The 17,372-nt window shown below is 33.9% G+C and overlaps 3 protein-coding genes across 6 annotated transcripts; 1 reads left to right on the forward strand and 2 right to left on the reverse strand.

The window, feature by feature from the left end:
* The first annotated feature begins 5,489 nt into the window (after positions 1 to 5,489).
* LOC133308718 (protein DSS1 HOMOLOG ON CHROMOSOME V-like) lies at positions 5,490 to 6,772 on the forward strand. 2 transcript variants are annotated; one of them, XM_061509401.1, is made up of 3 exons: positions 5,490 to 5,618; positions 5,788 to 5,886; positions 6,384 to 6,772. In XM_061509401.1, the coding sequence occupies exons 2-3, from the start codon at positions 5,796 to 5,798 to the stop codon at positions 6,512 to 6,514; spliced, it is 222 nt and encodes a 73-aa protein (XP_061365385.1). In that variant the 5' UTR covers positions 5,490 to 5,618; positions 5,788 to 5,795; the 3' UTR covers positions 6,515 to 6,772. The 2 variants fall into 2 exon arrangements, with proteins under 2 accessions (XP_061365385.1, XP_061365386.1); XM_061509402.1 differs by having other exon boundaries at positions 5,498 to 5,552.
* Positions 6,773 to 8,878: 2,106 nt separating this feature from the next.
* Positions 8,879 to 9,331, reverse strand: LOC133308705 (RING-H2 finger protein ATL56-like). The gene has a single exon (XM_061509383.1). It carries the CDS (start codon positions 9,329 to 9,331, stop codon positions 8,879 to 8,881), a length of 453 nt encoding a protein of 150 aa, XP_061365367.1.
* Positions 9,332 to 12,148: 2,817 nt separating this feature from the next.
* LOC133308701 (serine/threonine-protein kinase STY13-like) lies at positions 12,149 to 16,899 on the reverse strand. 3 transcript variants are annotated; one of them, XM_061509379.1, is made up of 7 exons: positions 16,502 to 16,899; positions 16,291 to 16,390; positions 15,519 to 15,640; positions 13,582 to 13,778; positions 13,290 to 13,464; positions 12,796 to 12,930; positions 12,149 to 12,677 (listed from the first exon to the last, which is right to left on the reverse strand). In XM_061509379.1, the coding sequence occupies exons 1-7, from the start codon at positions 16,628 to 16,630 to the stop codon at positions 12,471 to 12,473; spliced, it is 1,065 nt and encodes a 354-aa protein (XP_061365363.1). In that variant the 5' UTR covers positions 16,631 to 16,899; the 3' UTR covers positions 12,149 to 12,470. The 3 variants fall into 3 exon arrangements, with proteins under 3 accessions (XP_061365363.1, XP_061365362.1, XP_061365361.1); XM_061509378.1 differs by having other exon boundaries at positions 16,291 to 16,405; XM_061509377.1 differs by having other exon boundaries at positions 16,291 to 16,899.
* Between the last annotated feature and the right edge of the window lie 473 nt (positions 16,900 to 17,372).

A 17,372-nucleotide genomic window follows, 5' to 3' on the forward strand; every position in this document is an offset into this window, starting at 1 on the left:
TTGTCACCATGTTCTTTTCAGCCTTTTATTTCTTGTAATTCTGCAACTGTTAATTTTCAATTATGACATAAGCGTCTTGGTCACCCAAATTCGAATGTACTTCATGCCTTAATGAAATCTGGAGTTCTTGGCAATAAACATTTCCCATCTTTTAGTGCTGTTCAATTTGATTGCAATTCTTGTTAACTTGGTAAAAGTAAAATTCTACCATTTCCAGTTCATCAATCAAATGTAAATCAACCTTTTGACATAATTCACAGTGATTTATGGGGCATCACACCTGTAATATCTCATGCACATTACAAATATTTTATCACTTTTATTGATGACTATAGTCGTTTCACATGGGTCTATTTTTTGCGATCTAAAGCTGAAGCTTTCTCTGCATTCCAATTTTTTCATTCCTATGTTCAAACTCAGTTTGCATCAAAAATTAAAACTCTGCGTTCTGACAATAGGGGGAATACACATTTCATTTGTTTCAAGAGTTATGGCAGAAAAATGGTATATTATCTCAAAGGTCGTGTCCTTCCACACCCCAACAAAATGGGATAGCTGAAAGAAAAAACCTTCATCTTCTTGATGTTGTCCGTACCTTAATGTTGGACTCTTTAGTACCCTCCCGTTTTTGGGGTGAAGCTCTCTCAACTGTTGTCCACCTTATTAATCGGCTGCCTTCTCCAGTCTTGCACAATGATTCCCCTTTCTTAAGGTTATTTGGTAAGCAACCCAATTATTCAACTCTTCGCACCTTTGGTTGTGTCTGTTATGTTCATCTTCAGCCACCAGAACGCACCAAACTCAGCTCAATCTGTTAAATGTGCTTTTCTTGGTTACTCAGCCCATCAAAAAAGTTTTTTATGCTATGATCCTCACTTACATAGGATTCGGGTTTCTAGAAATGTCATCTTTCAATAAGATACATATTTTTTTGCTACTAACCAAGACACTCAATCTTCTACATCCAAATCTGTCTTGCCATTGTTTCCTAACAGTTTTGCAGAAGACCAAGCTCGTCCTCCTGTCATTGTCTACCAAAGACGTCCAACTGTTCCACCAATTCAGACTCCAATCCCTTCAAGGCCCCCTTCTGATCATTCTCTGGCTGCTGATCCAGTGCATGCACTAGAACCTGCCCCTTTTATGTCGCAGTACTTGCATTCGTAAACCACCGGAAAAGTATGGTGTTTCTGAATCTTTATCTTTGACAGCAACTTTAGCATCTATTCCTATTCCTTCTTCATATAAACAGGCAATGGAGCATAAATGCTGGCAGGATGCTATAGAGACTGAACTTCTTGCACTAGAGGAAAATCAAACATGGGACATTGTTCCATGTCCTTCATCGGTTAAACCTCTTGGCAGTAAATTTGTATTCACTATAAAGTTGCGTTCAGATGGATCCATCGATCGATACAAGGCTAGATTGGTTGTTCTTGGAAATAAGCAAGAATATGGCCTAGACTATGAAGAGACCTTTGCGCCAGTGGCCAAGATGACTACTGTGCGGACTATTATTGCCATTGCTGCATCTGAATCTTGGCCAATTCACCAGCTAGATGTCAAAAATGCCTTCCTTCATGGTGACCTCAAAGAAGAAGTTTACATCAAACTTGCTACGGGTATGCCCTAACTATTACCTAATATTGTTTGTAAGCTAAAACGTTCTTTGTATGGATTAAAACAGGCACCAAGAGTGTGGTTTGAAAAGTTTAGCACAACGTTACTTGGTTTTTCCTTCATCCAAAGTAGCTATGATCCATCTCTTTTTCTACAAAGGACCTCCAAAGGAATTGTGATTCTCCTTGTTTATGTGGATGACATTATCGTCACCGGCTCAGATCAAGAGGCTATCACTACAATCAAACAATTGATGCATACAACTTTCCACATGAAAGATCTTGGACAGCTCACTTATTTTTCGGGATTAGAAGTACAATTCCAACAAAAAGACATCTTTGTCACTCAGCACAAATATACTCAGGATCTAATTCAGCTAGCTGGTCTCACCACTGCAACTATGGTTGACACTCCCATGGAAGTTAATGTAAAGTTAAGACGGGATTAAGGTGACCTTCTACAAGACCCAACTTTATATCGAAAGTTGGTAGGAAGTCTCATCTACCTCTCCATCACAAGACCTGATATCTCTTTTGTTGTCCACACAGTCAGCAAATTCATGCAAAATCCTAGACACTTGCATCTTCCAGCAGTACAACGAAACATTAAATATTTGTTGGCCACTCCCAGCCGTGGTATATTCTTTCCGACAAATGCAACAATACAACTTCAAGCATACAACGATGCTGATTGGGCTGGATGACCCGACACAAGGAAGTCTATTACTGGCTGGTGTATGTTTTTAGGAGATGCCCCTATCTCCTGGAAATGCAAGAAACAAGAATCTGTCTCTAAATCCTCCACTGAAGCAGAATATCAGTCCATGTCTGCAGCATGCTCTGAGATTATTTGGTTACGGGGCCTTCTTTCAGAACTTGGTTATTCACAAGCAACACCAACTCCGTTGTATGCTGATAATACAAGTGCCATACAGATTGCAGCAAATCCTGTATACCATGAAAGAACAAAGCACATAGAGGTCGATTGTCATTCAATCAGGGAAGCTTATGACCGTAGAATTATCACTCTACCTCATGTCTCAACATCTGTTCAACTAGCTGACATCCTCACCAAGTCTTTGACACGTCAACGACATAATTTCCTCGTCAGCAAATTGATGCTTGTAGATTCACCAGCATCAATTTGAGGGGGGATGTCAATAGAATTGATGAGCAGAATATTTGGCATTATTTGTGCAGATTTGTAATTATATCCTTAATTAATTAGCCAGCTGTAGGTTATGATTTGTAATTATATCCTTAATTAATTAGCCAGCTGTAGGTTATGATTGTGTAATTATATCCTTAATTAATTAGCTAGCTGTAGGTTATGATTGTATAGTTATGATTGTGTAATTATATCATACTATTTAAATGAGAATTCTCCAAAGGAGAACATAAGGTTTTATCCCAATTTCTCTAAGTTTAACAGATGAATCTAGCAACCTGTCGAATCTAGCAACCTCTGGAAAGGATTATTTTACCATCATCTTTTACGGGAGGAATAAGATACATGTTTAATAATTGCCAAGATGTAATGGCAATCTGCAAGAGACTTAGATATCCATATTTATTTATCACTGTTATATACAATCCTCAGTGGCAAGAGATAAGACGTTTTACAGCAAAGAAGGAATCAAACTAGATGATTGTCCAGATATTGCTTGCAGGGTATTCCAATTGAAACTAAATCACCTAATGATCGACTTCAAGAAAGGATGCTTCTTTGGGAACATTGTGGAAGGTAAAGTTAAAATCCTAACTACAACAACTTACAACTTACCCTTATCATTCTTAGTATGTAGAGTTAATCATCTTCATAAATGAATAAGTTAACCTATTATTTAAATTTATGATGTAGGAATGTATACAATAAAGTTTCAGAAGAGAGGATTGTCTCATGCTCATATTTTGTTGTGGCTATACCCAGAAGACAAGCTACAAATTGTTGATATGATTGACTGAGTTATATCGACAGAGTTACCAGATAAAGATAAAAACCCTTGATTGCTTGAGGCGGTGACTAAATTCAGTATGCATGGTCCATGTGGTCTATAGAATCCCAACTCACAATGCATGAAGGAAGGTGGATGCTTAAAGTTCTTTCCTAAGAAGTTTGTTAATAACACCTCATTTGATGAAAACGATTATCCTGTATATAGATGAAGGAATACATAAAGGAAAACCATAAAGAAAGATATTAAATTGGACAACATGTACGTTGTTCCTTACCATCCTAAATTACTAATGAAGTATGAAAAAATATATTATTTATGATAAATTAAATATGTATTATCAAAATAAGATATTTACTTTCTTTAGCTAATTTTATAATGATATCGGGAAAAAAATAGATAAAATAAAATAATATTTGATTCGAATTTATTTTCATGATAAATATAAATGAATTTTTTAATATTTATTTTTATTTATTTGCCTTAAATGCATTAGATGAGGATATAAATAAAAAAGAGAGAAAATAAAAAATTATATGTACAAAATAAAAATTAATGATAATTATATAAAATAATAATTAAGAAAAATAATAAAAATTGTATATATAAGATTACAAGAGAATCCAAGTGACATATTTTTATAACTACAATAAATAAAAATAAAAATTTAAAATCACATTAAGTTAAATAATAAATTATTTAAATATAATGAACCTAAATAACAAGTTTAAAACTATGAGAAATTATTTAAGAACAAGACAAGTTTAAAACCTAGTCTTAAAAAGAAATCAGATTTCATAATATGAACCCTAGATTTCGTAACAGTACATTCATAAATGAAATTCTTACATTATAGGAAACGATTTTAAATAATTTTTGTGTCAATAGATAACTAAAAATTTATTTTTCAAAAGCCTCAAAAAATTTAAGGTTTCAATGTATGGATTGAAATTTTTTTAGGAATTTTCTAAACTTTTATGTAATAAAACACAGAAATTCAGATTCAAAATTTTCTTAGAATATTCAATGAAAATATGCGTATGATTATGGTTAGAAAACTCTCATCACATGGAACAAAATTCTAAAGGTTTTTAAGATCAATTGCAACAAAATTCAAATGAAATTCTATAATGAACTTTATGCAAATTTAGAATTATTTTAATAATTAAAAAAATTGGGTCTTATAATCATATATGCATAGCTTTGATATCAAATGAAGAAGATAATTTTTAACCCATTGGTCAAACCCAAGAGTATGAACGAGAAAATGTTAATATGTGAAGAACTAGTATAACTTTAGATATGTGAAAAACTGTTGCTTAGTAATTTTGAATGTTTGTTAAAAATTATATTATGTTTGAGGAAGGTTATACTTACAATCTTTTTTTTTACACCTCTTACAACCATATCTTAACACCGTTGATTTTCGCCGATCGACGGTTATGATTTTCGTAAATTAAACTCATTAATTAATTATTAATTCACAATAAATGATAACCGTTGATTGGCAGAAATCAACGGTGTTAAGATATGGTTGTAAGAGGTTGTAAAAAAAGGTTGTAAGTATAACCTTACTCATTATGTTTTACTCATTAAGAAAATTATATTAGGTGTTACCTTTTTTTTATTAATTTCATTGCATTTCTTTGTTATTTTTTTATTACTCTTGTAATTTTGAATATTTGTTAAAAATTCATTTATTTTTTAAAATCTTATAAATTTATATTGTCCTTTCAAATATTATAAATTCTATTAAAAAATTTTAAAATTCAATCTTATAAAATCATGATTGTAAAGAAAGTTTTTTAAAAAAAAATCTTTAAAATTCCTCTAATTCTAAATAATTTTTAAAATTTATAAAAATATTTATTTCAAAACAATATTTTAAAATCCTAATTCAACGCACCCCGTTTAGTTTTGCTAGAAAATATAAACTTTACTTCCTTCATTCAAAAGCAGACGATTCGAGGTTCATCAGGTAGACGACACTCTAAGATTATCGTTGTTGCTTGTTTCTATTCTATTCTACCCATAGCCGGTAACTGTAAGTGTTTCTTTCATTCCAATTACTAATATACCAAAGTTTTAGCTGTTTGGTTTGATGGCGCACCTTATTGGAGTTTATCAAACTTAAGTTTTTTTTTTTTTTTTTTCCTTTTTCTAAAATTCATAAAATATATGCACATTTGATTTTGAATTACCTGCTGATTCAGGTTTATCTATGGCGACCGAACCAAAAGCAGCCACCGAGGACGTCAAGATCGATCTCTTCGAAGACGATGATGAGTTTGAAGAGTTTGAAATAAATGAAGGTAAAATATCAGTAATCTTATTCTTTCAGGAGATCTCTGACGCAGATCGCTTTGCTTCTGCTTCAATTTAACCTTTTTGTGCGTTTTTGTTGTTTATTTCATCACGTTTTGATCCCTTAGTCATTAGTTTACTTCCATGGAAGATGAATATCGTTTAACAAATTAGGGATTTCATCACATATTGTTGCACGTTTGAGTGAGATTTAGTACGTCCAAATTAGACATTTTTCTGTCATGAGTTACATGGTGTTGATCCTGTTTCTCATTAGTCATAGACATTAGACACATTTTATGGTGCAGATAATGGGATGCACTTAATTGCTTGGGTTTTATTTTTATTTTCAATTCTAGTGGTGGTATTTGGATGTTCTTTGGGTATTAGAGACTTCTTGTTCAACTTGATTTGTTTGGGGTCTTAAAATTTGGTGCTTTGTGCTAACATTCTAATGTGTGTTTTTTCCTATTTCTTTTGCATTTTATTGTTTTTCAACTTACAGAGTGGGATGACAAGGAGGAAGGGAAAGAAGTGACTCAACAGTGGGAGGATGATTGGGATGATGACGATGTTAGCGATGATTTCTCTCTTCAGCTGAGGAGGGAGTTGGAGAACAATGCTGATAAGAATTAAACCACCTGCTGATTACTATAGCTTGATATAACGTATGCGTTGTTATGACTTTGGGTGTTTGAGCTCTAGGTGTTTTCTTGCCTGCAAAAGAAATGAAAACTATGCCTTGTTAGTAAGCAAGTGTAAGACAGTAAGAACATAACATAAGGACATAATTCTTCTGTTCTTTCTTAAATAGCATCTGCATAGAAGTTATTGAGTGCTTGTAATTGAACTGAATTCTTTCTAATTAGTTGGCATTTGGCTGGCAACTTCTGATATGCTGTCTTATTTTCATTTGTTTATTTTTTTTTTTTTTTGGGGGGGGGGGGTCCTTTTCTATTGGTTCATCTCAAAATTATGTTACCTATGCACTGTACCTAACTTTTCACTGAGATTTTCTGTTATATCAGATTATTCTTTATACTATTAATAACGCCAAGCTAAAATGCTATTATAATTTGAGCCTGTGCACTTACACTCTACCTGATCAAACTGATGTGTTTATGAAACGGGTAGCTCTTGAAAGAATTTACACTAGAATCATGGTAGAATAAACTCCAACGGAAATATTTTTACTAAAGCAGATCCGAGTAGGAATAAGATAGATGAGAAGAGTTGTTTCACAAATCATTCTTCTATTGATACACTATCTTTTTAACCTTTAAATAATTGAGTCGAGATCTTTTTATTAGCTTTGAAATATAGCCACTGCAGCTTTGGATCAAACTTTAGCCTCTTGAGAAAAGCTAGCATTGTATAATCTCTTCTTGACTCGTCCGCATGCAAGTACAAATTGTCATGTCAGTAGTTGAGAATGTTCATTAATCTTTTTCATAACTTTTTCAAGTATTTTTCTCAGGTCTTGACTCTTCTCATATTGATTTAAGCTTGAAATTGTTATGTTATTCTGTGAATTCTTCAATCTTTATCATGTTAGATGTGACCTTTCTTAAGTTCCAATTGCTAGGTTTTGTATAAATTTTCTAAAGTTGTCAGTGAGCTTTCTCATCATGTTTTGGTGATCCTCCAGCCTTTTACAATGTACCTTATCAAGCATTAAAACCAAGTAGAACGAATTAGTTCCAAGGGTTTTTGGAACTTACAATTCCGTCCTCAGATTAAAAGCACCTCAATCTATTCCTAATTAAAAAATAATAATTAATTTGATTCCTTCCTTCAAAACTAAACCAAATTATAAACACCAATAGTTCCAAAGGCCCAAATTGATCCCCCTCCTGGCCTTTTTATTTTTAATGTAATAATTGGATGAAATTTTGCTTGTAGGTATTCTCAACTCGAGATTGATTGCCGATATAAGAAATTACTGTTGTTACTAAGGAGTTAATGGGGTTGTTGGGTTGTACCAAATAAAAAAGGAGAGGGGGGGTTGTTGGGCATTCTGATCAAAAGCGACGAAATTTTGTGAGAAATTCGGTGTGAAAGCATGAAGTTCACCTATGATGTTGGATTAAACACATGCTTTATCCCTACGAAAAGGTTGCTATACCAGACGTATAAAAAAGCGCTTTAAGCTACATTCTGTAATTAATCGGAGCTGAAGATTTAGAGTTTTAATTTTATCAAGCGTCCACATTCTTTTCTTAAGATTTTCATTTAGAGTAATCCTTCCTTTTCGCTCTACTTGTACTTTTAAATGGTGACTGCTTTGTATTAGTCACCAAGCAAAAATAGGGAAGAACATTGAAGTGAAAGCATAGGATCAAGATATCGTTACAAATAAGTCAGTCGAAATCTTCTACATAATAGTTGCAAAGGGCATTTTACATCTATATATTTTTAATAATGACAAATGTAATATAAATAATTTATTTACGTTTAAGTACCGTAGGAATGAGGAGAAATCTTAGGATATTGTATATGTACCAGAACCAAAACAAACTGTCCCAGATAGAAATCACGCAACCTTAGACAGGCCAAAGTAATTGTGTCCATTGGATTTGGATAGGACGAAACGACAAAGAAACATTTGCAATTTTCGTAGTGTGGTTTGGAATCTTTCAGCTGAAAATCTGTCCACGACACCTTGCCGTCTGAATGGATAAGCTTTGCACAGAAACCAACCAGAAAGAACGATGTTTGATCGTTCAATTAATTCGCCTCAGATTAAACTGATCCTGGCACTAAAATTAGAGTGTTAATCTAAATAACTAGACATAGATATATAAAATATTGAAGAGTGTGTTTGTAACACGATTGGATAATGATCTGACAAAGATATATATGTATATATCCCTCAATTACTGGTCGAAGAAAAATTTTCTGATGTTAACAAATTGTAACAGAGAACCACCAAAAACATTACTTCCATCTTTGGGGTTGACACAGAAAATTAGGAGCTATCAAGAGATATGCTTTATCACTTTATGCCATTTCAATTTCTACATTGTGAGAAACAGCACTTTCTTCTGTCAAAACTGGGGGAATGATATGAACCCATGTTCGACAAATGGGACAAATGGGTGTCTTTAGTATCCATGGGTCTATACACTGAACATGGAAGCTGTGGCTGCAGTTAGGCAACAACCTGCAAGCATCACCAACCTTGAAATTCTCCAAGCAAACAGCACAATCTATAAGACTGGAACCTTTCTCTGGTTCCTCATAATCAAAGCAAGGAAGGTTCTTCAGGTCACTACTATTATCACCAGTTATTCTTTTGGTGTTACTGCTACTCCTCTGGCCTTGAGTCCATCCACCATGACCATGATTAATATCACTTCTGAATGCCCTTCCAACTATGCAGACATGGATGCACACCAAAACAGCAATCCCCATAAACAAGATGATCAAAGAAATCACAATCTCCAATACCATAATTTTATCTTATTCTGATCAAATTTGTTTGCTCCTCAAAACACAACAAAGCACAGATTGTAGCAACGGCAAGCTACCTGGCTGCTCTCATCATCATGTGTTTATTTTTCTTTTTTTTCTTTTTCTTTTTTTTTGTTCAATAAGAAAAATACCCAGAAAGCTGAAAGTTTTGCTAATTGTGATCCAGTTTTGTTGCAACATGAATCCTATCGAGATCCAATTCGGCAAGTATTGTAGTTAACTGAAGTCCAAAACAAAAACTGCATAATATAATAATAATAATAATAATAAGGGTGTTACTTTTCTTCAGCGACAGTAAAAAAAAATTTGTCTACAGCTGAGACAAATTTAAGTGAGGCAAACCTTTAAAATTAAAAAAATTAAAAATGCATATTGGTAGACGTGAGGGGAACAGGAGAAAGCAATTCTCCTGTGGCATAAGACTGTGATTATCCTAATAATAATGACAAATATAGAAACTGTAATTTAATCTCAACATTACACGTGTTGGTCGAGGAGTGATTAGATGGGTGGTAGGTTGCATATTGTCATGTGGGTTCAAGGGGAGTCCATGGTTGGGGACTATCATCAATGGGCTAAGATTACACCACTATCTCTTAATTCATTTATTATATGGACTTCACTTAACCCCAGTGGCGGAGCCAGCCTCTCAAGCTAGTTAGAGCCAAGAAAAATTTAGTTGATGTCAAACACTAAAATGTAAAAGATTATTTAGTTACAATGAAAATATAGTTAATTTTCGAATATTAGCTAGGGCCAAGTCACCCCCTCCCTCCCCAACCACCTACACCTAACGTGGCTCTGCCACTGCTTAGCCCATTACCAATCTCCAGACTAGCTCAAATCGAATCTGGCTCTGATACTAAAGTGTTAGACGAAGGGAAGCTTATGGCGAGATACCACCACCAATAAACTAAGATTATATCTCTATATCAAGTGGGTCCAACTCCATATATATCTCAACCCAAAGCCTTAAGGCATTGGATTTATAGGTCCTCCCATTTATATGAACTTCACGTAGCTCATTACCAACCAATACAGGAACTCATCACACTTAAATATCCCAATAATCTCCTTCTCAAGTGTGAAATCCTACATTGATATACTTTATCTCAAGTGTGGGACTCATTACACTTGAATATCCCAACAATATCTTCCACTAACTTTTATGTAAATGTGTGAGAGAAAAATTTTCTGCAACAAAAACAGCTATATGGCATTTTTAGTTTATTAGGGTGTGAAAATTTTCTATACGTGGAATCCAAGGATATTCTTTTTATTTGCTTCCTTTTATTTAATTCTTAATTATTAGTTGCATTCAATAGTTGACAATAATTTTTATTTTTCTTTAAAAATTATCCTAGACTGAAGTATCTACATTTAATGTTAATTTAGTATTAGTGTAAATCTTATACTATAATTTAATTATTATGTGCTATCACATCAATAATGACGTCTAAATATTATGAAAACAATTGTGACTTTTATATCATTATGATTTTTATTTAAGTATTATTTTCTTCAATCTGCATCTACCTAGAGTCCAGGTACTGTTAACTAATCTCACCTTAAAATAATCCATTTCCACTTTCCAGTCTCTGTCTTTGAGGAACTTCTACAGAAGAAATACTGTTTTTTGGTTTGCGTCATGCGGTTGCCGGCAAACAATTGTGTTAAATTATACTTTGGCTGAATAAATTAGCCAAGAATAATTAGGTTGGATGAGGTAGCCAACAAGAAGTCAAAAGCAATAATTCAGTAATACTTCCAAACTAATAGTCCCTGATGAGATTATTTATTGGTTGAAAGTTTTATATGCAAATAGCAGTTGTTTGTGAATAGTTTGAAAAGATCCTTGATCATTAAGAATGTGCTTGATCCATCTCATAATAAAATCAGAAACTTGATGAAAGAATTAAAGAATCAATACTCAAATAACAAATTACTGTATAATGTTACTGATTATGCCTTGAACCGCTTCAGTTTTACTTGGAACTTAACCATGTGTTTTGGCTAAGCCCTTGTCTTAAAAGTATTTGCAAACAAATTAATGTGCAATAGAAGATGTCTTATTATCATTCACTTTAGCTTATATTTATCTCATTGATAAGGATTTTTCAAAATTATTATTAAAATATTTTTTCATTAATAGTGTGTTCTGTATTTTCTGAATAAACCATTGTCTATAACCGCCTCAACTCAACAGTAAGATGGCCATGGCAATATGGCTAGTTGCTTGAACTTCGTAAATGGCTGTTGCTAGTCTGAAGACAACTTGATGTTTCGTGTTTTAGATTCATTGTTTACCAAATGAATACAATTATACATGCTACTTACACATACATCACCTCACACATACATATTTTTTACCATTTAATTAAAGTTAGTCCCATCACATTTTCTTCATACCTACAACTTACACTGATTCTGTCACAGCCCCATATGAGTTATTTGCATTTTCGCCGTAAGCATTTTTCTTACCAAATCTAGTCGAGTGTTTCCATGTCTTTTCGGTTTTGCTTTTTATTATACAAAGGCAACTTTGCAATCAATTGTATCTTACTAATTTTGTATGTGTTTATTTCCTTTCTGTTTCAATCTTTAAAAGCATATTAGACTTTGATTAAAGTGCAGTTGAAGAAGAATGCTGTGAAGGATGATTTTGATCCCATTTTCATTCCATTCCCTATATCCATATACCAAGTAGAGCATTGCTCCACCACCTTCTTTTGGAAAATAAAACAAGCTTTCAAGCAAACCTACTGAAACAAATGGTAGAGAAAAGAGAATACCTAGCAAATTGATCCAATTTAATCACATCAATCATGATTACAACAGTATAATGAAGATCTTACAAGGTTACAATGACAGTTCTGCAACATTGCAAAGATGAAAGTAGTACCACATGGGGATTAAAGAGGTAAGAAAAAGAAAATAAGAGGTATGGATTTACATAAGAATGACACGTCACCAGATCCTCCTTCCTATATCCTCTACTGTATATTCCTCTCATCTTGGCATCCAAATCCTGTTTCTCACCATAGATACACTTAATGATTCTTTAAATAGTGAAAAATCATTGTACCTTAAATTGTTTGCTGGACTAAGGAAATGAACCTCAAGGCCCTCTGTACTTACGGAAGCAAAGACAACCCTGTTGCTGATCAACAGGGATCATACCTCCACCTTTGGATGTGTCAATAGCCTCCAGCATGGAAACTACCTCATCCATTTCAGGCCGTTTATCATGATTGGCATCCCAGCATCTCTTCATTACATTTGCCAGAGAACTTGGGCAACATCTTGGAATTTCTGGTCTCAGATTCTAAAATTTCAACAGAAAATACTAATCAATATCATAGATTCATCTTCGATCCGAATCCACAGTGACAAACACGCATTGCTCAAGTGAGACAGATAATCAAAACCGGAAGAAGGTATACCTGGCGAACAACAGCTGAAGTAATCTCTGAGAAACTTAGGTCAGGATATGGCATGTCACAACAATATATTTCCCATAAACATATGCCAAAACTGTACACATCACATTTCCTGTTATAGGGGTTGCCATTTAAAACCTGTAAACCACCACCCATTTATCAAATAAGTGAGTTAGTCAATTACACAAGCTCTCTTCTTTGATCAAATTAAAAACTTCTATATGATATTTTTTATTTTCTTACTGGTACACTACTTGCTACATTATTAAGGCCACCATTTAAATTTATTGAAGAATGCTAATTATGAATGACACTGAAGAATGGAGAAACCCATCTCCATTCAGATAACATATGGGGATTGAATATACCCATTTTCGATCAGAAGAAATATGTTTTGGACACTGCAAGCCTTTGCACTAATGCTTCCACTCTGCCATAAATGCTTGTACAATAATATCTAATTGTAGTAAAGATTGGTAGGGGAGCTGGTTACACACCTCAGGAGCCATGTAACCAAGTGTACCAGTCTCCCCAGTCATGTCATTAGGATTTGACGCTTCAACACGTGCAACCCCAAAATCAGCAATTTTAACTGTGCGTGTCTTATCCAACAGCATGTTCTCGGTCTTTACATCTCTGTGGACAATTTTCTGAGAGTGAAGATAACTCAGCCTGCAAAACCAGGTGAATTCAATTTGAGGGGTCATTTAAAAAATTATGAACAGTCTTTGTTCTCAAACTTGCTAAACCATTATTACATCAAGGAAAAAATTACAAAAAGATAAATACCCTCGCGCAAGATCAAGTGCCAGCTGGATGACAACCTTAAAAGCTAACTTCCTCCTCCTATTCTTTATTAGGAAAGATTTGAGGGCACCTCCAGCAAGATACTCTACAACTACACAGCAGATATTGCTTGGCATGCTAATTAGACCATTATCGGTTTGTATCTGTAATTCTGAAGACCCCATTGTTGCCCCTATAAACTAAACATGGAAAAAGAAAATAGTTTGAGAAATTAGGAAAGAAAAAGACTAGCAGAGAAGTGCATAATGCCCTTTTAAAAGACGGGGAGAAGGAGGACGGGGGAGGGGGGAATTAACTGTAAATGTCCAGGAAAGAGAAAATGTCATTAAGAAAAAGAGTTGATAGGTATTATGGTTAGCCTTGTTCTCTGCATCTACAATCACTTTTGTCCTAGAAAATAGTAGGACAAAGACCAGGCCACCGCAGCCAAGCATACAAATGAATGAACTTACATGTAATCAAGATATGTAATATCTTTTCTTGCTATCAGAAGTAAACGCTGAAGTTCATTAAAGGGGACAGCTTGGTACTATAAAGCTCTCGTTCTGTGCAAGCTCCAGGGAAGAGTCTATAGAAAGCAGCTTACCTTATAATTTGCAAGAGGTTGATTGCATGAATCGAACAAAGGCGTAAATTCATTAAGAGCAGAAAATAGTAATAGAGACAGGAATTCTTCCAAAGAACAGATTCATCAAAAAGAACAGAAACCTGGCAACTAGAAGCTTTCATGATAAGTAGATTTCAAAAAATGTAGCTAGGCTTGTTTATTTCTGTTCAATATATACATGGGTGCAGAACCAAATGGAAAATTCCTAGTCACATTCATTTCCATCCTCCAGTACTAAAGATTATTTCAGGCGTAACTTAAGCACCTTGAAGTTGCAAAAAAAAAGGTATAGAACATTATAGCTAAACCAATTCTTTTTTCTATGAAGTTATCAGTATCTATTCTTACATCAACAACATCAACAGAGTATATATTAATGTGATAGAAGTTAGAATTATGTAATTTTATTATAAAGGATATAGTCAACTAAGTCCTCTTCAAAATTTGCTTTATCATCTAAAAACTTAAGAACTTGAGCTCGATGCCTTGTTAATATGGTCTCATTATATGCAACCAATGCTGTAAACTTTGCAAATGGTATTTCTTAGAAGATCCTCTACAGTCTCATACTAGCTATTTCAAACTTGCATATCACAAAAATCTCACCCCATAAAACCCTTATCTTTAACATTATTCTAACTTCCATAACTTTAGTCAACCATTAAAAAAAAAAAAAAAAAATATCAACATATAGAATAGGAGAATAAAAATGTAGGACAGGCAAGCTCAAATCCTTGAAAGTTTACTAATTAACAAATAAAAAGATCTGGAATACTATTACAGAAGGAAACTTGCACACATCATACTCCTAAAACAATTTGCTGAACATCAAAACACCATAAAATAAGGCCTCAAACAGTAAAATAGAAACTCCATCTCACAATTTCCAGCAAAAGTTAAGCGAAAGCAAGGGGGGAAGAGGTGGACTCATTTAAAAATGAAAACCCTGAAAACTATGTAAGTTTGAATCCTGGACCATAAAAGAATTATCAAAAGAACTATATACTGATAGTCTTGAAAGACAAAGTACAAATTTGATAGCAGGTATGCATAGACATAACAAAGGAGGGCTGAATAACCTTTTCCTGAAATTGAGACTCTCACTTGACAATCTAATTATCTAAGTTTATATGACCTTATGCCTTTTGATATCATAACGTGAACCCAAAACCTGCTTCCCCCCCTCCCACACACAACAAACAAACAAAAAAACCAAACGAAAAAATATGCAGATGGTATGTTACATTGTAACTCACAAGCTCAACTAACAACAACAACGAGAAGAAGTTGAAGCTGAAGAAATGAAACTGACCTTAGTGACATTAGGATGATCAAGTTTATGCCAAACAGCAACTTCTTGTGTAAATGCCGACCTAAGGGAAGCAATTTCAGCTTCTGTCCGTTGCCCTTCTTCACCCCAGTCCAGCATTTTAACTGATCATTAAGTAAACAAGCACAAAATGGTTCTAGTGAAATGCAGAGAAGCAAACCATTAATTCTATTAAGCGTTATATGCAACAGAAAAGTGCATTACAGATTCCATACAAAAATTAAATCAACGAGTGAAACAATTTCATCAATCATTCTTGTCCAGTGAGGTTTCTGTACATAGACTATCTGACCATTTAACTTTTCCCTTCCATAACCAACCTAACAGTAACATTCTACTTAAATTATATTCAGAATTCACCACAAGACCAAGACCACCAACTAGGATCACATGATTTTTCAGTTGCAAAACAGCCCCATCACCAAATCATCGTAAAAGTTAACACCTTTCAAGAGAACACAGAATAAGAGGAGCAAATGAATTGGCACGTTCAACAGTGAATCGATTGAAGTAATAATTTTGCTGAAATAGATTCTAATTTTTTTTTGTAATTACATGGCTTGATGTTTATTTTCTGAAGTTAACTAACAATATCATTAGTTCATTTTGAAGAGAAAAATGACAATTGAAAAAAAAAAAAAGATTTTTCAATGAGGAAAATAAAAATATACAAAAAAGAGAAAGAGAAAATTGAGCCCAAAAGAATAGAAAACATAAAAAAAGAAAGAGAAGGAAAGGGGTGAGTGGAACTTACCAGCGACATCTTGGCCATCATAGACACCACGGTGAACAGTACCGAAAGTGCCACGAGCTATGACACTCTTGATGATGAGGTTAGAAGGGTCAATTTCCCACTCCAGCCTTTGCTTCTTCAAGGTAACACCACCAACACCACCACCTGTTGCTGCTACACTTTTGAATTTAATGGCAGTGGCAATAGAGCTTGTGTTACGAACATGATCAACACCATCTTCCTCTCTCTGCTTCTTCTTCTCAATAGTCAATGCCTTGTTTAGGTGCCTCTCTAACTGTTCATCTATGCTCTTCAGATCAATCTGATCAGCCCTCACAAACCCATCACTGTTTTCCTTCATCTTTGCTCCTTCTTCTTCTTCTTCTTCTTCACCCTATCTTCTCTCAGTGAGTGATTGTGATTATTGGTGCAGCTTAAAAACCGGGAACAACGAGAATTTTGGGGGTAAGGTAATCTATTTTGCCAGATATGGTTGTGGGTGTTTCAGTTGTCGTTTGATGATGTTGTTTTTCTTCATCTTTCCCTCCGCAAAATTGCCACGGTCTCTCTAATCATCCATGTGGGCACATGGAATTGCCTGTGCTATAACGTGTTCCTGTGACCCACTTGCTCTCCTCATTCCCCTTTCTAATTTATCACACTATTGTTTTGCATTTATTGCCCACTAATATTTTATTACCAAAGCTTACACGAAGTAGCAGTAACAAAGTGGTATTCTTTGACAAATTTTTTAGCTAAATCACAAGCGAATAGTATTTTTTATCGTACTGATTTGATGTAATTTGTTATAATTGGCAGAGAATTCGTCTATATGTTACGTGTTATAAAATTATTAATGAACATAATCATTATCAGTCATACCGAATTATGTCGCATCACAGTCCGATAAAAAATACAATTTGCATGATATTTGAATAAAAAAAATTTCCAAATAGTAACACTTTGGTTGATGTTCCTTACATGAATGTATGTGTATTAAAATATTTTCAATTTCATATATTCTTTGACCAATGGGTAAAATATTATAACGTTATTTTTAGTGTTTAATATCTCTTATATTATAGAGATAAAATTATTTTTTA

Source organism: Gastrolobium bilobum, unplaced genomic scaffold (assembly GCF_033153095.1).
Source record: "Gastrolobium bilobum isolate Gb01-03AN ecotype WA unplaced genomic scaffold, APGP_CSIRO_Gbil_v1 utg14120, whole genome shotgun sequence".
Lineage (NCBI taxonomy): Eukaryota > Viridiplantae > Streptophyta > Magnoliopsida > Fabales > Fabaceae > Gastrolobium > Gastrolobium bilobum.